Raw genomic sequence first — 22407 nt, 5'->3', positions numbered from 1 at the left:
TACAAGTACTGTAGTGCAATCTCTTTATCATGAAAGCACAACTTACAAATGTAGAATTTTTTTGTTACATAACTGCACTCAAAAACAAAACAATGTAAAACTTTAGAGCCTACAAGCCACTCAGTCCTACCTCTTGTGAAGCCAGTCGCTAAGGGTATGTTTTCACTACCAGCCGGATCAGCAGGCAGTGATCAATCCAGTGGGGATCGATTTTATTGTGTCTAGTCTGGACGTGATAAATCGATTCCTGAGCGCTCTCCCGTTGACTCCTGTATTCCAGCTCAGTGAGAGGTGCAGGTCGAGTCAACGGGGGAGTGTCAGCAGTCGACTCACCGTAGTGAAGACACCGCAGTAAATAGATCTAAGTACGTCGACTTCAGCTACGTGAATAACGTAGCTGAAGTTGCGTAACTTAGATTGATTCCTCCCCATATTGTAGACCAGACCTAAGACAAACAAGTTTGTTTACATTTACAGGAGATAATGCTGCCCACATATTTACAATGTCATGTGAAAGTGAGAACAGATGTTCGCATGACACATTTGTAGCCGGCCTTGCAAGGTATTTATGTGCCAGATATGCTAAACATTCATGCTTTGGCCACCAGTCCAAAGGACGTGCTTCCATACTGATGACGCTCTGCCATATATTCCATGTTATAGCAGTCTCGGATGATGACCCAGCATGTTGTTCGTTTTAAGAACACTTTCACTGCAGATTTGACAAAACTCAAAGAAGGTGCCAATGTGAGATTTCTAAAGATAGCTACAGTATTCGACCCAAGATTTAAGAATCTGAAGTGCCTTCCAAAATCTGAGAGGGACGAGGCGTGGAGCATGCTTTCAGAAGTTTTAAAAGAGCAACACTCTGATGCGGAAACTACAGAACCTGAACCACCAAAAAAGAAAAATCAACCTTCTGCTGGTGACATCTGACTCAGATGATGAAAATGAACATACGTTGTTCTGCACTGTTTTGGATCGTTATCAAGCAGAACCCATCATCAGCATGGACGCATGTCCTATGAAATGGGGATTGAAACATAAAGGGACATATGAATCTTTAGCGCATCTGGCACGTAAATATCTTGCGATGCTGGCTACAACAGTGCCATGAGAACGCCTGTTCTCACTTCGGGTGACATTGTAAACAAGAAGGAGGCAGCATTATCTCCTGCAAATGTAAACAGACTTGTTTGAGCGATTGGCTGAACAAGAAGTGGGCTTGTAGGCTCTAAAGTTTTACATTGTTTTATTTTTTAATGCAGTTATTTTTTGTACATAACTCTACATTTGTAAGTTCAAGTTTCATGATAAAGAGATTTCACTACAGTACTTGTATTAAATGAATTGAAAAATTATTTATTTTATTTTTACAGTGCAAATATTTATAATAAAAATAAATATAAAGTGAGCACATTACACTTTTTATTCTGTGTTGTAATTGAAATCAATATATTTGAAAATGTGGAAAACATCCAAAAATATTTATATACATTGTATTCTATTGTGTAACAGTACAATTAATTGTGATTAATTTTTTTAATCACTAGACAGCCCTACTATCTACATATTTTTAATATGTTTCCCCCTTGTTGTTAATATTGTCTTAAGCATTTGGTCACAAACAACCTTTTTAGTGAAGACTGCAGCAAAATAGGTTTTTCACGCCTCAGCCTTCTTGATGTCATCCATCAAGGGGGGAGGGATAGCTCAGTGGTTTGAGCATTGGCCTGCTAAACCCAGGGTTATGAGTTCAATCCTTGAGGGTGCCACTTGGGGATCTGGGGCAAAATCAGTACTTGGTCCTGCTAGTGAAGGCAGGGGGCTGGACTCGATGACCTTTCAAGGTCCCTTCCAGTTCTAGGAGATGGGATATCTCCATTACTAGCTCTAATTCCCTGCTGCTAAATAATGGACTTAAATTTTCCTTTGTCTTTCTCTTGTCCTTAATGTACTTATAGAACCTCTTCTTAACCGTTATGTGCCTTGCTAGGTGTAACTCATTTTGTGCTTTAGCCTTTCTGATTTTGTCCTGACATGCCTTTACCATTCTTTTGTATTCATCCTTAGCAATTTATTCACGTTTCCCCTCTTTGTAGGATTCCTTTTTGATTTTCACATTATTAAAGAGCATATTGGCCTCTTACTGGTTTTCCTATCTTTCCTTATCATTGTGAGAGTTTGCTCTTGTGTCTTTAATATTGTGTCTCTGAGAATCTGCCAATTCTCCCAAACTCCTTTTTCCATTAGATTTTCTTTTCATGGGACCTTACCTACTAGTGCTCTCAGTTTGCTTTTTTTTTTTTTTTTTTTTTTTTGAAGTCCATTGTCCTTATTGTGGTGCTTTTACTTCTTTCTCTCCTTAGAATCATGAAATCGATCATTTCACTATCACTTTCACCCAAATTGTCTTCTACCTATCTTTCTACCTTCAGATTAATAACCACAAAAAATAACTGTTTGTCAGAATCAAGCCTAGACTGGCTGCCACTGGATACCTCCTTCACCTTTTTAATAGTCTGTAAAGATATTAATATCTCTGTATGTAAGTTATGACTACAGAGTTTAGGGTCATTGACTGGCCAATTTTGAGACAAAGTTTTTTCTGATTTTGATTGCTGTGTGGACAGTGATGGGGACAGAATTCAGGTAGCGTGTTTAACTGCAATATGTACATGTTATTGAGTTACTGTGGTTTGATTACAGATTTTTTTAAATGGTTTGCCTTTGTGTATGTAAACTTTAAAATGTTCTTAGTTTGACCTGTGTGACCTGTTCTTTCTCTTGGCATATAATATATGTAGGTTCAAACAGCCTATATTATTCACTTGTGACCCTAATAAAAATGTTCTTACAAAAGAAAGGAAGAAAACGGAAAGAATTGCCAATTGAACTTATACATTCCTTAATATTGAGCAATTTGGCTTGATTATAAACTCTGTGGGGAGCAGGACCATCTTTTTTGTTCTGTGTTTGTACAACATTTAAAGTATAGTGGGGTCTAGGTCCATGATTAGGCCTCCTAAGTGCTATGGTAATATTAATACTAATAATTAATAAAGAATTGATGCTGCCCACACTGTCACCTTTGATTTAGGCCTCCCAAAGCCAGCTCTCTTTGTTTCAATCATCCTAATTGAAAAGTGTTTCATACTGCCCCCACAGTATCTGGCTTCAAGACTAAGCTTGATAAGTTTATGAAAGGGACAGTCTGATCGGATAGCCTAATTTTGGCAATTAATTGATCTTTAACTATTAGCAGTAAATATGCCCAATGGCCTGTAATGGGACACTAGAGAGGGTGGGATCTGAGTTACTACAGAGATTTCTTTCTGGTGTCTGGCTGGTGAGTCTTGCCCACATGCTCAAGGTTTAGCTGATCGCCATATTTGGGGTTGGGAAGGAATTTTCCTCCAGGGCAGATTGGCAGAGGCCCGGGGCAGGGGGGTTGCCTTCCTCTGCAGCATAGAGCACGGGTCACTTGCTGGAGGATTCTCTGCACCTTGAAGTCTTTAAACCACAAGTTGAGGACTTCAGTAGCTCAGACATAGGTCAGAGGTTTATTACAGGAGTGGATGGGTGAGATTCTATGGCCTGCGTTGTGCAGGAGGTCAGACTAGAAGATCATGATGGTCCCTTCTGACCTTAAAGTCTGAGTCTATGAGGTAATAGCGCTTATTGGACCAGCTTCTGTTGATGAAAGAGACATGCTTTCGAGGTCCACAGAGCTCTTCTTCAGGTCTGGGAAAGGTACTCAGAGTGTCGCAACTAAATACAAGGTGGAACAGATAGTTATGTCTGGGCATCATCCTTCAATATATTTTAAAGAACCATCTCGCACAGTAGCATAGAACCCAACAGATTAGAAAATCAATCCTTGAATCAGTTCATTGAACACTTTGGAAGTAGGTATAGCTGTACTCCATTGCTATTGTGAAATAGCCATGAAATCATTATTAAGGCAGACAAAAGGGGGAGGATTCATGTCTTTTCACACTTACGAAACTGGCTATATTAGCCAGTCCCTAGATATGTCACCAGAAGTTTCTGGAGGTGCACTAGTAGTGATAAGCTTGGAAGGAAGGAGGATTTCTGGTTACTGGAGGATGGGGTGGAGCAAGTCTCAAACAATCCCTCTTAGGTAGCTCCATTCTTTCTCCATCCAACCTTCCCAATGTGACCTGCCTTATCCTGCTCACAGCTCTCGGTTGACCTCCGCCCATGTTTGTGACCAGCAGCAGTAAGGTGGATTACAATGGGGAAATCAGGATTAGAAGATAGAGGGATGACCTGGCATAGTGCTGGTAGCAGTAGGAAGAGAGTAGGGAGACGGATGAGGAGATTAGGCTGTTAGTCTGTCAGACAGGACGAGGTGGTTGGGGTTTCTGATGTCTGCAGGAGTATTTAGGATGTCCTCCATATTTAGGGAAAGGATGATGAGTCTCCTGCTGGTGCGGAGAGGAGTTGAAGTTGAGTCTTCACAGCAATAAAGGATGTTGAAATCTATCTAGCTGACTTCCTAGCATAGGAAACGAGATATACGCACCTTAAATGTTTAAAAAAGCATGATGTGACCATTAGTATGGTATTTCAGAAAGCTTACTTTGATGCCTCACTATTTTATATCTGTGTGAATATTAGTGCATTTAAACCATCTCTCCATTTCTAAGGAGATTTATTGAAGTTTGTCTTTGGTAAAGTCAGAATGTATTTGTGGCATCTGCAATTTCCTGTTATGTAAAACTGAAATTGAGAACTGTTCTTCTGCATTTTATGTTTATAGCATGTGTGTATCTTGTGTTTAGGTTGGCATATAATCTGCGTAAAGAGACATTTTTAAAGCTTTTATATCTTCTGTAAAAATTAAACACTGACTATTTTTTCCATGGATTTTTGTATTTACAGGGGAGTTTGACACAGTACAGAGCCCCTCAACACCGATCAAAGATCTTGATGAGAGAACGTGTCGGAGTTCTGGATCAAAGTCTCGGGGTAGAGGGCGGAAGAATAATCCATCACCCCCTCCGGACAGTGACTTGGAGGTATGTCCTCTGGTAACTGATGAATGGCAAACTGAAGGTAGATTCAGCACATTAAAGCAGTGGAAACTGTTTAAAGCTTTAAAAATATGGCATGAACCATATGAATCATTAATTGAAAGTACTAGATTTCTAGCAGTTACTTTACATTTATACAATATGGGGCAGATACAGTGTATACATGAATACACTGAAAGTAAGATCGTGTCAACATGATATATACATGCATATTGTCTCTTCCAATTTAACGTGGAATAGATCTACAAAACAATGTAAGGGTTTTGTTCATATTTTTTCTGATTAACTTCTATTTTGTGTATTGTTTAACTTTCTTTTTTAAAATAAGAACATTCAAATGTATCAATCCAATTATCTACATATTCAGTGTAAAAATATGCATTACAAAAAGGAATGCATAAGTATGAGACATTCGTATTTGGCCCTAATCCTGCAAACACTTAAGGACTACTTTAACTTTACCCCTGTAAGTAGTGTCATTGACTTCAGTAGTTATGCACCACTATTTGAGAGATCAAGGCTGTAGCAAAGAAATATATCTGCTTAAGGTACAAGATGAAGTTTTAAAACACAAGTCCTAGGAGTGGAGTGATTATATTCTTGTTAGCCCTGTGTTAGCAGTGTTCTGACATAGTGTGACAGAAGGAGAACAACACTCATTGTATGCATGGTATATTCCAGCACTGGGATCAGAGAAATGTTCTGCACATTTGTGTGATGTGCTTCCTCCCACTGTGATACTGGCACTCAATGCTAATATCATTGGACTGCTCTACCCCCTGTTTATGTAGTACATATCTCCATATATATCACCAGAAATCAACTTTGTTATCACTTGGCTATTCCAGCCCCTGCATCTCTACTGGAGGGACAGGGTTGACTGTAGCACTTAGCATCAATCTCAGATGCCATAGCTTTTTGTACAGAGGGCGAGGAATTTTATCCTGATTTTGGATGAACTGTCTGATTTTTTTTTTGTAATTTTCCACAAAATATTTTTTTAAATTAACCAGTTGTAATTTTTTACATTTATGGGAAGATTTCCATTTTCCTTTCCTTAGTTTCATTTTCAGAAAAAAAACAGCCTCTTATCAACACTAAGAAATTTTCCTTAAAAAGTTAAAATAAGACATTTTGTCCAAAAATATTATTTAAATTCCTTATTCCATGTGAATTACTGTGGCATAATAGTACTTGGGGCATGTAAAACTAGCACTAGGAGTTGATATTATCTCTATTGGAGGAACACATTGAAATCAGTGTGAGTTGCACATAAGAATCTGAGAGTGGAATTTATCCTTAAATTAATAGCTCTTTACAACAAAGTAATTGACCCAAAGTATACTGACATCTGTAGTATGTTAGAGAGACAAAGTGGATGAGATAATATCTTTTATTGGACCAGTAAAATATTCTATAGTATGTGACATATTTGAAACCTTGTAAAGGTTGTAGAGTAATTAAAAGATTGGAAAGTATTGAAGAGCTTAATGTCCTCAATGTTTTTTATAGATTATCTTAAGATATACTGTCAATGCTGATTTTCAGAACAAACCTACTCACTTAAGGGCTTATTTAAAGCACAGGACATGACTGATTTTGATTTTGGATCATAAATCTTATTTCCTGATTACATTACTGATTTTGTCTCCATTTCTGTTTTCAGCGTGTATTTGTTTGGGATTTGGATGAAACTATCATCGTTTTTCATTCGCTGCTTACAGGATCCTATGCACAAAAATATGGCAAAGTACGTGACTCATTAATTCAACAGTAGATTCAGACTATCGATACACTTGGCATTTTTACTGTGCTTTTCATTTTCAGTGTGCCTTACAAAACTTAATTAACATTCATATGCCCTGGTGAGGGAGGGAGGTGAATAGTATTAACTCCATTTTACAGACTGGGAAACTGAGGTACAGAAGTTGTGATTTGCCCAAATGGAGCAGCCAAGGGGACAGATGAGGTGCCTACCCTTAGGTAAGATGTGAGGTCCAATACAGGTAGAATTGCTGAGGTAGGTGCTATAGCTGTAAGGAGGAGGCTTCATTGAGTGAGAGGTGCTGAAGTTTCTGGTGCAGCTTTGAAAAGCTGTTGCAAATGGGTACTAGATTTGGTGGGAAAGGGGAAATAACTGATAAATTTGGAAACAGGGCGGGGAAAGGGAATGAGTAAATTGGATGATGAAAAAGGAAATGGAACTGATGAATTTGCAGGGAAAGGAAAAATGTTAAGTCAGAGTAAACGGGTGGGAGGCAGACCTGTCTAACCTTCAGCTTTAGGGTGGAGGCTCTGGGTTTATGATGTACTCTCTGACACCTCAGCCTTCCTGGTGAGTCGCTGGTGTTCTTGGATGGCTGTTGGGTTGGGCAAAGCCGCTGGCTGACACACTCTCTGCTGCGAATCAGTTATTTCAATGTACACAACTACTCCCCTCTCTGCCACTGAGAAATCCAAAGGTTGCTGGAGAAGAATCCAAGAACTGGGAGCAATGAGCAGCCAGCAGTGACAGGAGAGAGAGGGAGAAGCAACCCAGAAGTAGTAGCAACAGGAATTTCCTTAACTACTGAGCAAGGAACATTTTATACAGATTTTCTTCAGGGTTTTTGCTGCACTGACATTGGCAGGGCTGATGGCAGAATGAATGCTGATGATTTGGGTGGGGGTGGCAGCTTAGAAGATAGATAAGTCCATGAATTTCAGGGTAGCATGGTTATGTGAAACAGGTGTGGGGCTGTGAGAGAGAGGGAGAGAGAAAAAGCGACAGGTGTGAAGCATGTTTCTGTTAATAAAAAAAAAAAAGAGGGAAGAGAGTTTGGCGTTAATGCACATGCGGAGGTGTTTGCAGGAGTATATGCATGAATATGTGTATTTGAAGACATAGGTAGTGGTTTCTCCTGGTGTTTATGAAAAGGGTGAGCTAATAAATTTTTGTCTGTCATGGAAACTCATCAGCTCAGTTCTGGAATGCTAAAATAAGATTAGCTATTCGGCTCTGGTACGAATAACACTTGTTTTACACCTTCACAGTGCCAAATCAGTGCATGTTATACTGTTTTGCCACTTATATTACCGTACATCCTACACACTCTTCTAATGCTATTTTTACAAAAAATATAATTCTATTCACTTTGACAAAATTACTCCTTTTTTATACCTCTGTAAGTGAGAGAAGAATCAGACCAAACATGCAACTTACATCATTTATATCACCATTGAATGTGGAGTTGCTATACTTGACCCAATGATTCAGTTACTTGTAATTTTAATCCAAGTGTGCTTGCAGCCTTTTGGATGGTATAACTATTCTGATGCAATATTTTTCTCCATCACAGATATTAACAATTAAGAAATTATTTCTCATTATAGGTGCAAAGCTTTTTAAATTGAAATATGTTACAGAGCTATCACTCCTTTCTGGATAACTTTTAAAAGTATTCTAGACAGAGATATCTTTTTGGTTTCCTTCTCTTGGGTTTTTTTTTTTTCTTCTTCCCCTCCCCTCCCCCCCATATCTGTACGGACATTTAGATGAAAACAGCATCACTGCTTTGTAAAAACTCATCTGCTCTTGCAATTTATTCCCCATCGAAAGCCAGAATATGTGGTAATGACTATTTACAGCAATCAGTTGTGATATCAGATAGAGATTATGAATTTATTTCCATGGGTCTGGAGTAACTCAAGTGAAAGTGAAATTAATTGATTTATGCTACTGAGATTAGAATCCGGATCCAAGACTTCAAGTGACGATGACCCACGACAGAGGATTTCTTAAATAAAAAAGCTCCTGTTTTCATACTGCTAGACATAGTAAAATAAAAATCATAGGGATACAGAGTCATTCCCAGAGTAAATTAAGAAATGGCAGATATTTTCTTTTCTAGAGCAGTTATCTTCCTAGTATTATGGTAAACATATTTGGATGATGATGTATCATTGAGCCTCAAATATGTAGTAAATTCTTGTCTAATATTTTATGTTACTTCATATATTCTTTTTTTGTATGGAGGAAGGATGGTTCATTGGTTAGGGCACTAGACTGAGGCTTGGGAGACTGTGTTTCAAGTCCTTGCCCAAATCACTTAGCCTCTCTGTGCCTTAGATCACCATCTGTAAAATGGGGATAATCATCCCTACCTTGAAGTGGTGGTGTGAGAGTGAATACATTAAAGATAACGAGGCACTTGGATATTATGATAATAGAGGCCATATAATTACCTAAAATCTAGTTATACTTCATTGTTTCAAAAAACATCTTGGGCATTGATCCTTTCTTGTGATTGTACTCCTCCAGTGGCACAAAGCTGGTTTAAGGCCAGTTTAAACAGCCGGTGGTATAGAATTAAAGCAGTGAGTCCTACACTTTCCCCTGTATTGTCTCCTAGTATTGAGGGCAGCACAGCTCCCAACCTGTGCCTTGATGTGTGGCTTTAAACTGTCAGAGTACTTTACCCTGTGTCCCCTGAGTCTCAACTCTTTTTGTAAATATGTTTTTACTGTATATTGTGTTGTCTTTTATTGTTTAATAAAACAAATTTTCTCCCAAAAGAGAAAATATAAGATAAAATGAGACAGCAGGACAAGGGTCTCTCAGTATGTTTTTCAAAGTTTTCTAGTGAGTGATTAGAATGGTGCTACCATAAATAGGGAGAGAGCATTTTATGGTGAACAGAGTGGTCAAATTGCATTTTCAAGGTGTGAAATTCTGGGATTATACTGGTACTTAGCTGGACCATTTTCCAGGGTTTCACCTTTGTTCTACTATTCTAACATTTATACAGACACTCTGAATGTGCAGATGGATATATATATCCACACACCCTCAACTATTCCCCATCTAAACACATCTGCCATCTCTTGTTCTTCTCTTTGCCCTATTTCTTGCTGTGACCAGGGGGAAACAAAATATATATCTTTTAGGCCTTAGTGCTCTATTGTCATTATGGCTGTGCATGGAAATGCACAGAGTAGAGAGCCAACTTAGCTCAGTGTCACCGTCAGACTGGCAAACTGTTTGTATGCAAGGTCAGTACAGAGCCATAGAGGGACCAGCAGATTAAAAATTCTTCTTTTAAATCTCACCCTCCTTCTCCGCAGGCAGTAGCCTAAGGGAGAAGAGAACGGTGATCCTGATTTCATTTTGGACTTCTATATGGGACTGCAATCAGAAAATCATAGAAATCTAGAACTGTGGAAGGGGTCATCTAGCCCAGTCCCCTGAACTGAGGCAGGACTAAGTAGTATCTAGACTGTCCCTGACAGGTGTAATATAAATAGTAGTAGTAGTAGTAGGATTAACAAACTGTGACAGATTGAATGAAGATTTTTTTAACATTATGAGCAAGATTGTAAATGTCTCATTAAAATATATGGCAAATTGCTTCTTCATGGGAGGGAGCCAATTGAAAGACTAGCTTGCAGTTTTCCCTTGAAGCGAGAGAGGCTTTGCATGTTTGAGTTTGGTCAGTGCAGAGCTACAAGAGATTAATTAAAAAGTCACAATTAAGTGATTGTCTGATTTTTTTTTTATTGGACTTTCCAGAGTTAATTATTTTATGTTCTCTAAATATGTCTGTCTTTCAGCTTGTAAGGTAAGGTTACTTTGCTCATCTCATTTGTTGATGCTCTTCATGCACCATAAAATTAGTACACTTCTATTTTTAATTATTTACTGCAGTAGCAAATTATGATCATTGGTATCTGAGCTGTTCGGTTATGACCTGTGTGGCTGATGATGGTTTTTGCAGCTGAGCACCAGTTGGCACATATAGTTTTCTACAATGCTAAACTCTTAAATAAGGATTTGTTGATGTGACAGGACATGTGTTAGGAGACTGTCATCATTTGTTAAATTTTATGAAGTACATTCCTGTTCTCTTATTAACAATATGTATTCTTCTCTCTATTATGTCCCAGTGATTTCTCACTGTTTTGTAGATGAATAAGCTATACTTAGTGTTAGCATTTCCAACGTGGTAAAATCATTTATTTCTTTAAAGTCAATCCAAAGGGCAAAGATGCTCCAAAAATACCATAAGTCAAAGTTCAGGCTGGTAAAAAAGGACGACTGCCTTTCATGGCACTGCAGAAGAAAAAGTCTTAATTCTCCAAACTTGAACGTGTGTTACAAAGAATTCAGGATGATGTTTTAGACAGCCTTAAAAAAAAGTGCAAAATGTGACAGTACAATTCAACAGACCAAACCCTACAGTATATTTTAAGAGAAAAGTCAAAATTCTACTCTATGGTGAAAGTGTATGGAACCTGCCAACTTTATTATCAAGTAGATAAGCACTGTTACAATTTGAATCATATGTAAGCTAGTGCCAAAATGTATTAGGCTTTTTTTGACAATTTTCTGATTTTTCTAATCCACCTACATCTTTTAGTAGTTTCCAGTTAATACCTCTTATTATTAATTATTATTATTATTTATTATTATTCAGTGTACAAGGGGCTCAGGGGATTGATTATTGCTGGGAGCCTACCAAATTCACAGTCTATTTTGGTCAATTTCACAGTCTTGGGATTTTTTTAAATAATCAGTCTCACTGTTTCAGATGTTTACATCTGAAGTTTCATGGTATTGTAATCGTGGGGGTCCTGACCCAAAAGGGGTCATGGGATTGCACCCTTATGTTTGCACTGCTGCTGGCGGGCGGCGCTGCCTTCAGAGCTGGGTGGCCAGAGAGCAGTGGGGTCGCAGGGCATGGGGAGGTTGTTACTTGGGTTAGGAGGCAGGGCCAACCTTACAGCTGGGCGACTGCCCAGGGCCCCATGGTCAGGTGGGTGCCGTGGTTCCCTCCCCACCCCAAGGCCCCTTTAACACCTGAATGCTGGGCCCGGAGCCAGAGAAGGGCAAAGCTGAGGATGTCCCAGCTGGGGGCTCCTACCACAGCAGGTAACCATTGCATTAGTCCCTGCCGAGCTGGGGAGGGACATGACTTCCTGCAGGGACCACTCCCAGGGCCAGGTCAGATCCACCTCTGGGAACCTCCCCTGGCTGCAGGAAGCTCTGTGGGTGTGCTGCCTTCAGAGCTTCCTGCAGGTGCGGGAGGTTCCCAGAGGTGGGTCCCAGCCCAGCTGGGACGAGCAGCTGGAGCCCGGCACATGGTAGGAGCCCCCCTCCCCTACAATAGCCAGATTTTATGGGGGCAATCAGATTTCACAGTCCGTAATGCATTTTTCACAGCCGTGAATTTGGTTGGGCCCTAGTGTTAACTGGTTCAAATTTGGCCAGCCTTGTTTGTGATTGAAACATGGCAGCTGTTTTGATGGCATATGATAACAAGTTGGTGGTATCTCACAGGACAAATGCTCACACCACAAAAAATCACCACCGTATTAACACTTCATGATCACCCTTTGATGACAGTCTCTGAAGAGAGCCCAAAAATAGAGACTGGCCCATGAAGACCACGCTATGCTCTCACTCTAGTGATTGTCGCTCCAGGTCAGAGTTGAGTCACATTAGCTAGGAGGTACTTGTTACTACCCATGCTATACCATCTCCCAGCTGCCACCGTTTACCAGCACTAGTATACTTTAAAAAAAAAAAAATCATTCAGCTGCATTAATTGTTTCCTGTATTTCGATCAGATGCCTCAGGACCTCTCATTTTGCTCTTAAATTCTCTTGTTGTCAACCCCCTACTTTCATCCCAGGAGTGATAGATAGGAACTCACTGTGCAGTCCATCAACAGCGCACTCTCTTCCTCTTCTCCAGCCTCCATAACACCCTCCCAGAATGTGTCTCCCCAAAGAGAGAGAGTTGGACTTAAACCTGAGGCTCCCACCTGACACTAGAAGTGCCATTAGGCCAGCAACATTAACATTTAACTAACATTTCCACTTGTGAGGCAAAGTTTTTCCAAGGGACAGTGCTATTCCTATTAAGTTCAGCAATATGCCGTTTTATAGGTGTGTTCTCCCACCATTGTTCAAGTTTTTTATGTTGATTTATACAGAACTAGAGACAATAATATAAAAATAGCTTGTTTTCATTGTATTTGAATACAATAAGTAAAAGGATTCTGTGAGCATTTCTTGCCACCACCTGCTCTTCCTGGTGGTATTGAACAATATGCTGCCACTAATGAAACTATGAAGTTAGGACTTTATCTGGGACCCTATCATGATTCTCTCCTCCTCAAAACATAAATATTGGTTCTGCTGAGATATTTTTACTTAGTCTCCTAGGAGGCATTCCAGTGATGGCTCAATCTAGCACAGAAGTCCAGACACTCTGGCTCTAATTTATACCCTCTACTAACGTAACTAAAAGCATTGGTATTTTTGCTATAGAGAAGAGCTGTAGCTGATCCAGACTCCATTGAATACTAGTAATATCTGGCTACAGAGCATGCCTGTAAAGGCCAAAGGGCTGCTGCTGTTGTTTTTTTAATTCCTCTATTATTGTTTTATATGTGGAGTAACGCAGCCTATATTAGCAAAAGTTCAGTCTGCCTCATTACATTTATTTTATATCTACGTTATGTAGAACTATGGTGGGTGTCTCTTTGCTTCTTCCCTCCTTAAATTTCTTGCTTTCTTTTCCATATTTTTCTCTTGTCCTGTTTTAGTTTGTATTCTAGCAGCTAAGTCTGTGTCCTCAGATACAAGTTAAGTGAACATTAGGCTATTACTCCACATTTTGAAATTCTGGTTAAGCTGACCAAAGTACGCGAGAGTGCTTCTTACCCCTTCCTTCCTCCTGTTTGTGTGGGAAGTACTGGAATTTGGACTCTGTTTTTTAAAAAGTTGCATTATGGAATTTGGCAAATTTGCTTAAGGAGGGCAGGTTTTGTCCTCAAGAACTCAGTAAATCTACCTTGACAGAATTGTATTATTCTGAGATCAAAAACTGAATATGTGAGAAGCTGAAATGAAGTATCTTAATTTTGTTTTTACTTTTTATTATATATACCAAAATGCTACATATTGTTTTATGCAGTGGGGTGTAGCCATGTCGGTCCCAGGATAGTAGAGAGTGGGTTATAGATTGTTGTAATAAGCCATACATTTGATGTCTGTATTCAAGCCATGATTTTTTAGTGTCTAGCAATGTTATGAATTTAAGATCCCAGGCTTGTCCTTTGAAAGCATTGTGCAGGTTTCCTTTGAGGATGAGGACTGAGAGGTCAGAAATAGAGTGATCACTTTGTGAAAAGTGTTCACCTACAAATGATAGAATGTTTTTGTATGTTATTTTCCAGTTTGAGTTCATTTGAGAGCATAGTTATTTTCTGGTTTCACCCACATAGTTGTTATTGGGGCATTTAGGTCGTTGGATGAGTTACACCACATGTTGTGACAGGCATGTGTCTCATTTATATCTTTCAATTACAGTAAAATATAACTGGAATATTGTCTTAAAAACAACTGGATCATGATGCAGTCATTTGCAATCTATTTCCACAATTAAGTCCAGTTCCACGTAGAAAGGAGAAAACAAGTGAAAAGGGCTAAGACCCTCAGCTTGCAAGCAATGTTCCTAACTTTACATGCATGAGGAGGCCCATTGACAGACTTACATATGTGAGTAAAATTATGCATGGGCATAAACATCTGCAGGATTGGGGTCAATCAGCATACTGCAGAAATAAGAGTCGTGAATTTCATATTTAAGGGGGAAAAATTCTCTTAACATTCACTGAGAAGTATTTCAAGTGGTTAGAGAAGAAAACTAGATGTTTGTTTCATGCATCTAGCCAGTTTGTTCGTTTCTAAAATTACTGGTCTATTTCATGATAATGGTTAACATCCAGTGGTTTATTCCTTGAAGGCAGTGTGGCCTAGTGAGGAAGACACAGATCTATCATTTCTCAGCTCAGGATTCTGTCTCTAGCTCTCCTACAAACATCTCATGTAACCTTTGGCAAATGACTCAACCCATGTTTCTCTGTCCCCTCCTCTGGAAAATATATTCCTGCACTTTTCACCCAAGTACTCTTGATGCCAAATGGGCATTTTAGTGAAGAATTTAGGAAGAAGCCATTTTACAAGGTCCTGGAGTTTCCTTTTCTTTTAGAAAAATAGGTTGGAGCAGTTCAGAAGTCCACATGAAAATACTGAAGTTGAATAGTGAAGCTGACAGAGAATTGGGTCTCATTTCTAACTAATGACAGTTTCTTAAACACTTCACTCTTCTTGCCCTTGAAATCTGCTTCTTGCCTGGGCCAGTGCCAAAATATGTCTGTTTCAAATTTTGCCATTCTGTGCGTCAGAGCAGGAACCAGTTTTTACTCTTTGTTTGCAAAGTGCCTACCACAATGGTGGCCTGGTCCTGATTGGCAAAATCTTTGTTCATAACACAAATAAATGATGATTTATGGTTTAGAGTGATTCTGCTGACAGAGGGATACAAAATGTTGAAATTGCTGTCTTTAGAAATAATGTAAGTCTTTTAACCTCAAAGTACTTAATTTACTAAAAGATTTCAGAAACCTCTGTAGCTGTCAGCGAGTGAAAGGTGACATTTTTTTTTCTTTTTTTAATTACAAGAGGATCATATCAGCCTTATAATGGAAGTGTGGTGGCAGCCTAAACTATGGAGAGTCTAACTCCTGTCTATAATAAACCCAAACAGCTGCAGACCTTGTCCAGCAGCAGGCCTTTACAACTTGAATTAAAAGAAGAACTCTGTTAGCTGTGAGTTACAGAAAGATCTTTTCTGTGTTTTCCCAGTACTGTGGGTCTCCCAATCAGTAGTGCCACGGAGTACATGAGATTGTCTAAGAGCCTACAGTGAAAGGGGACCAGAGATCAGCATTTGTTGGGAGCATGAATTACAAATATAGAGGGAGAGTTTGTAATTTGGTCAGGTGAGTGCCTGCAATGAAAGGAGGATAGATAATGGGATTGTGTGGGAGTAAGGACAGGTGTTCAGTTGGAGTAGTAGTTGTGAATTGAGCCAGGAAATGTTTTTGGAGTAGCAGAAGGTGTGGGAAGAGAACTGGTATTGGAAAGATGCATAGGTGGGATGGAGGCTATTTCTCTAAAGTGAACTTGTTTGGGGGATGGGTGAAGATTCAGACTGTTTGTTTTCTCATAAAGCATAGATATTAGAAGTCGAAAAGACCTTTTAAGTCATCTCTCCCTTGTACCATATGGCATTATTCCATACAATACAATATCTAGTGAGTTTTTTCTAGTCCAGTTTTACATGTCCTCACTGAAGAGGCTTCCGACACTTAATGTAAGAGACTATTATGTGGCCAAATGTTGAGAAGATTTTTCATATTCAAAATGAAGTATTATGGTGTAATGGATGATGTTGCAGACTGGATGTCACAGGATGTTTTCTCTGTTCCTGGCTATGTCACTGACTCACTGTGAATGTGGACAAGTCACTTAACTTCTCTGTGCCTTAGTTTCTCTGTCTGTAAAAGGGGAATAAAGATATGACCACACCTTTATAAAATGCTTTCAGGTCCTTGGATGAAAAATGTAAACTATTCTTATTAAAATAAATATTCTCTTTCCTAAATTCATCTTATGAAATCTAATGAGCAGTTCCCCTCCTTGGTACAGGTGTAAATTATTTAGTTAGACTTTAATATTTCACCTTCTGCAAATATGTAAATAGTTGTTTCTCCACAGCCATAGGTTAGCCAATCTATCAATATTTAGCTTTTTTAGGCTATCAAAAAATAATCCTTTCAGCACCCCAAGCATTTTGCTGTTAGTTTGTGAACTCCCTTCAACACATCAATCCCTAATCGAAACTTTATGGTAAAAAAGGTTCATACCCAGAGAATTTTAGAGAAATCACTGCAAAATGTTGGCATACCGCAACTTTTGACTAACTGCTACCTGAATGAATTGTAATTAAATATCTAACCTAATTTTTCATTTTCTAAGGATCCACCAATGGCAGTGACCCTGGGCCTGCGAATGGAAGAAATGATTTTTAATCTTGCTGATACACATTTATTTTTTAATGATTTGGAGGTAAGAATCTACAGTCTGTAACATTAACTGTTTCATCCCAGAACATGACACTAAAGGTTTGCTACCTATTAGTATTTCTCACATATAGCAATACGGACATTACTCTGGGGTTGGTCCTACTCACTGGACAGTCACAGGCAGTCATACTGCAATAATTTCTACAGCATCAGGGTACTTACTTGAAGAGTGGGGACATCCTCAATATGTCACCTCTGTCCCCTGCAACAGTTCTTTGCGCTGTAGCTGTTTGTGTTTAAGTCTGCAGATTTTGCTCTGTCTGCAATGTTCTCCTGAGAAGGGATCCATTTGCCTCCCACCTCTTCCTTCTCAGCTCAAGTTGTCCCCTTTTGCCTCTAAAATACTTTGTCTGAACAGAAGAGTTTGAAGTCTTCTGCTTGAACTCCTCCTTTGTTGCCTGCCTCTTGGCTTTCCCATGTTCTCAGGGTAAAAAGAGCACCCTTCCTTTTCAAAGGAAGGAGAGTTCTCATTATTCTTCTCAAAAACTCATCAGCGAGTTTTGATGATAATAATAATAATAATAATAACAGACTTTGTCATGAACAGACAGACAATTTGGACATAATCATCATTCATGTGTCTAAAAAAAATAGAAATTGAGAACAAACCCTAATGTGCCTCCAGATCTCCAATTTCAAAACCTTACCCTTAAAATAAGAAAACTCAGATGCAAATTTTCTTTCCCCATTCTCAACTCTCTGAAGAGCATTGTGGGATTAGGGTTGAAGACTCCAGACAAGAAAGGCACATCAGTAAAATACCCCACAGTTGTACATAGTATAAAAAGAAAAAATCTCTACATCAGTTTCATTATTAAAATATTCTATTTCCTTCCCCTCAGCCAATACAACAGATAGACTTTGCTAAACCCTGTTCAGAAGCTTTTGGATTCCCTTCAGATTTATTTTTGGTCTAAAAGAAAACTGGGAGTTTTCAGACTGTCCTTTACCATTTTTTGTATGTCATCTGTTTAGTCAGACAAGCGATAATGAACCTCAGTCTCCTAATTCAGGTCTCTCTCAAGGAGGTCCAAATCCTTATTCGCCCATCCATTTCGAATTCTTCCACTTATGAGTTGGCCTTCAACATGTTTAATTCATAGCCCTTAACCCTGCATGTATTCTCCCCACAAAACATGGTCAACAGATCAAAGTATCTGCACCTGGAGGCAAGTGCCCATCTCATGCTTTTCATTTGGTTGGCTCTCCACTTCCCAGTCTCTTTGTGCCATGCACAGACATGGTTCAGCGAATCATCACCTAGTCCAAGTGTGCTTCCTCATGGTCTGAGATCACAAGGAAGTGTCGATACAATCAGTCACGCTATTACTCAAGTCATGCTCTCCTCCCTCTGATTAAAGCTGGCAGACCACTGGAAATCACTGACCTGTTAGGGTCACCACAGATCCCCTGCCAGAGTATCAACTATTTCATAAGCAGGGCCATCAGCAATACTGTTTAAGCATTATGCTCCACTCGTGGAGTCTAGTTCTGTTATGAATTGTGACAACCTGCCTATTTTTCTGAATAGGCAGACAAGACTTTTCAGATCCACTTCTAATTTGGATCAGAGTACCTTCCCCAGGTAGACATTTTTACCACCTGTTGCAATCAAAATTGACAAGGTTTTGCTTCAAATTCTGGGAGAAAGGAACCTGATGGATGGCAGTATTTTCCTTCCATTGGGGTGGGGGGCTCTCCTAGTAGGCACTTCCCTCTGTTCCACAGCCAATAGGGAAATCAAGAAGTACCAAGCTGCTGTTGTCTTTATTGCCCTTCGCAGACCTCATTGTCTCTGGTTCTTCCAAAGTCACAAAATAAGTGTCCCAAGCTCAGATCATTCCCCTTACCTTCAACCTTTTTTCCCCAAGACCTGTCCTTCACCTGAGCTTTACCTCCCTTCTACAGCAGTATGACATCTGAGAACTGAAACCCTGGCTGTCCCTCAGCCAGTGCGTGTTTTATTGCAGTCTAAGTGAGATATCACTTGACCATGCAAAAGCATTTGATGAATATTCTCTTTCTGGTGCCCCACAGCAAGGGATAGATTCTAAATCAATTTTGCAAAGCATTGCTTAGTTTTCCTTGTAATGAACCTTTGCCCTGGTATGCTCACATTTCAAGTGGCAGCCGTAAGAACCCTAAGTTCCTCATTAGCATGTGCCCAGGTTTTCTACAAGCTTGTGCTGAGTTCAAGGCACCAGTAAGCTCCCTCTTCCAAAGTGGAACTTCTCCTTGATCTGTATTGGCTTTGTTGTTTTCTCTTTGAGCCATTTGCTGAAGCTTCACTTTGTTTTCATTCTCACTATTAAAGTTATCTTCTTTGTAGATATCATGTCAGTTTATAGGTTTAGCAAACAGGGCAATTTCCATGCAGGAACACCAACTCCTGTTTTTTCCTGATATTCTTTTAACACCTTGCCCTAAAAGTTATTCTCAAGCTCCTTTTGGAGTCTGGCCTGAATCAAAACATTTTCCCATTTTAGATAGCTTGCAAAGTTTCTTTTGGGATGTAGATGAAGCTTTTTGTCCAAGAATCTAGCATTCCAATGAGATTAGTTTAAGCCAAATTTCTTGAATGTCTGTACACAATTAAGTATTTTTTAGCCTCAACACTATTGCAGAACCAACTATTTGTATCACAAGGTAGGGTCAAAAAAAGTTTCCAAGACCTCTGTGTTTTGAAATATATCAGAAGGCCAACAGGACTCTCCGCCTTTCCTGAAGTCACAACTCCGGAAAATCAGTAGCCACCTCAGAGTTAGTAAGGGTCCGGACAACATATGCAAACATCTGCAGGATGGCCTCTTAGGGATCCCTTTACCTATAAAGGGAATCTCTCAGCTTGCTAAGATTTTTAATAGTGCTCCTTGATTAGGTAATTTAGATCTTCACAATGATTGACCAATCTGCTGTTCCTCCTTTCTAAAAGCTCTACTGGGTTCTGTTTTATTTTTTATTCTCCCCCCACCCTTTCTTTTCCCCTTCCCTCTGGAGTACAGTTGTGGTTCGATACATTGGGTTAAGCAGAATGTTCTAAAATCAGTCACTCTTGGTTTTGCCCAGTCTCCTTTAGTCATTCCTTCCACAGGCTCCGCTGTCCAACATCTCTGACTCTCAACATGCTTTGTGTCCTAGGTTTTATGCCCTGGGCAGCATTGGCCAAGAAGAGTACATCTGTCTCGGATGGGGAGACATTCTCAGATAAAACTGGGTTCTGAGTTGTTGATGGTCTTAAACATCAAGACCAAGGCCTTCAATTGGCATTGGAGGTAATGAAATGAGAGACAGGGGAGGGGCAGAGCACCAGTTCTCACATCAGCCACCATGTTATGCATGAGCTAGAGCCTCTTTATTCCTGTCATCTTCATCCCCAAATATAGCTCATGACAGTAATACAGTCTGGAGGTGATCAATGTGTGGATTACGTGCCCATCTACTTGCGATGCTACCTTTAGTCACAAGGTCCTCCAAGATGTTTTCTTCTTAATCCTTTTTATCCTTTTCCCTCTCGTTTGATGTAGCCACAACTTGCCAACTGCTAGTAATAACATCCAGATTACTGGATATTACCACCTGCAAAACCTGCTCCTTATTTGTCGGCTTGTAATTTCCAGAAGTTCCCGTGTGTTGAGGTATTCCTCTGGAACCTAGTAACCAGTCAGTAAAGCTTCTGCTATTATTTGAGCCTGGGTTTTACTTTTCTCCAGCAGTTTCATTCTTGAAGTATAAATTTTAGGTAGCTTGAAAAGTATCATTTGGGACCATAGTTGGTGGCCTTGCCTTGTATACAGTGGCTGCATGCTCTAGAAAATTCTTGCAGCAGAGCCATTTTAGACTGCTTAGAGGGTGGTGCCAGCCCAGTAGTAATGTCTGGATTAGTGGCAATTACATTCATTAGAAGATTGTTGTACAAGTAAGGAATAAAATTCTATATCGTCCAACACAAATAGTAAGTCTAAAGATGACTGAGAAATTTTGGTAGAAAGTAATTCAGTTCTAGTGCTTTCCCCAGCACTGCCACCACAAACACATGCACAAAAATCAGTGTCTACAAATAGTAGTAGTAGTAGTAGTAATTGGGACTTGGCCCTGTCTGTGTGCAGCAGTAAAATAGTCTATTGCTATTTATTGTAGTTTTATCATAAGTTGTGGGAAAAACAAATTCATACAGTTTAAAGGAATATACATACGTAATATTGGTTTAGAGAGCAAGGAGGGTAATGACGTATGAAGAATCTATAAATTTTCTTCTTTCTCATGTTGAAATGAAAAAAAAATCAACCTATGCTATTTTTTCTTTCATATAAACGAGGGGAAAAGTTCAGGTAGCAGTTTAAATAAGCCTCAATACTTGGCAGGCAATTCAGTCCAGTTTTAATAGACTGAGGCATGTACATGAAATGGGTGGTTCTGTACATCCTGAAAATGTGTAGTGCTGAATATCTGCAGTATAATAGCATTTTTGTTTTCAGTGCAGTGAGTCACTGTTTTTACTGGATAATGAAATTACTAGCCATTCCAAGAGGATACTTTTTTATGGACAATTTGTAGGCTGTGCACGTTCAGTAAAATTTTCAAGCTCTAAACATTCCTACAGGTAATTAACTGCATCGAGGTGTTATTTAAATAAAAATTACTGCAAACAAACGTCAGTTATTGTACCTGGACTAATGCTGTACACACGCAGTAATAGAAAATATATTTTATCTTTCTTAGTTTTGAACTTGCACAGCCAGTGACCCACTGTGACTTGAGTGTAGCCAGTACTGTAGCTGTTATGAAAGGTATTTTACCTTAAAATTCAAATTAACAGAGAGCTTTCCCACCCCCCATTTCTATCCCATCTTTCCTACAAACAAGTTACAATCTCTTAATGTTGTGCAACAAGCTCATTGTTTCCACTGGAAATAGGAGGGAACTGACTAAAATGTGTACAAAATTTCTGGACTTGGCTTTATGATGAACTTGAACATTCTTGGTATGAAAGTTTATCCAAATTTTACAAATACATTGGTCTAGTGTGACTTTTTAAAAATCAAGAAGAAAGGAGTACTTCAATAGCATAGAAAGAGCACATGAGTCAGTTCTAAGGTCTCCCTTGTGAGTATTCAGTAATGCACCAAAGAAAGAAGCAAGTAACAATGCTCCCATAGCTCTGAAACAATTGGTTAAGAGGGTGAGCCATAGACTCAGTGAGGAGGGGGAACTGGAAAACCACCTGTATTTAGATCCTATGGAAACTGAAAAACCCTCCTGCAGAGACCAGCAGCAAGGAAGTCAGGAAACTGCATGCTCTTGAACCCTCTTTCTTTCCTCCCCGTAAATTGATGGATTTGGATCTAGCTTTCAAGATGTAAGACAAAAATTCA

At 39.3% G+C, this 22407-nt stretch overlaps 1 protein-coding gene and 1 long non-coding RNA gene across 21 annotated transcripts in view; one reads left to right on the top strand and one right to left on the bottom strand.

The window, feature by feature from the left end:
* Window positions 1–22407, bottom strand: part of LOC128834681 (uncharacterized) — a 130762-nt gene that overhangs the window by 26922 nt on the left and 81433 nt on the right. The gene's annotated exons all lie outside the window — the stretch shown is intronic.
* The window catches only part of EYA4 (EYA transcriptional coactivator and phosphatase 4), a 214988-nt gene that overhangs the window by 176802 nt on the left and 15779 nt on the right, over window positions 1–22407 (top strand). For all 19 annotated transcript variants that reach the window (XM_054023652.1, XM_054023669.1, XM_054023665.1 and 16 more), the window contains 3 exons: window positions 4909–5045; window positions 6727–6810; window positions 16929–17018. In XM_054023652.1, coding sequence (XP_053879627.1) covers window positions 4909–5045; window positions 6727–6810; window positions 16929–17018 — 311 coding nt within the window. The remainder of the gene's footprint in view (window positions 1–4908; window positions 5046–6726; window positions 6811–16928; window positions 17019–22407) is intronic.

The sequence above is a fragment of the Malaclemys terrapin genome, chromosome 3 (assembly GCF_027887155.1).
Source record: "Malaclemys terrapin pileata isolate rMalTer1 chromosome 3, rMalTer1.hap1, whole genome shotgun sequence".
Taxonomy (NCBI): domain Eukaryota; kingdom Metazoa; phylum Chordata; order Testudines; family Emydidae; genus Malaclemys; species Malaclemys terrapin.
This window is presented reverse-complemented; position numbering and strand designations above follow the sequence as displayed.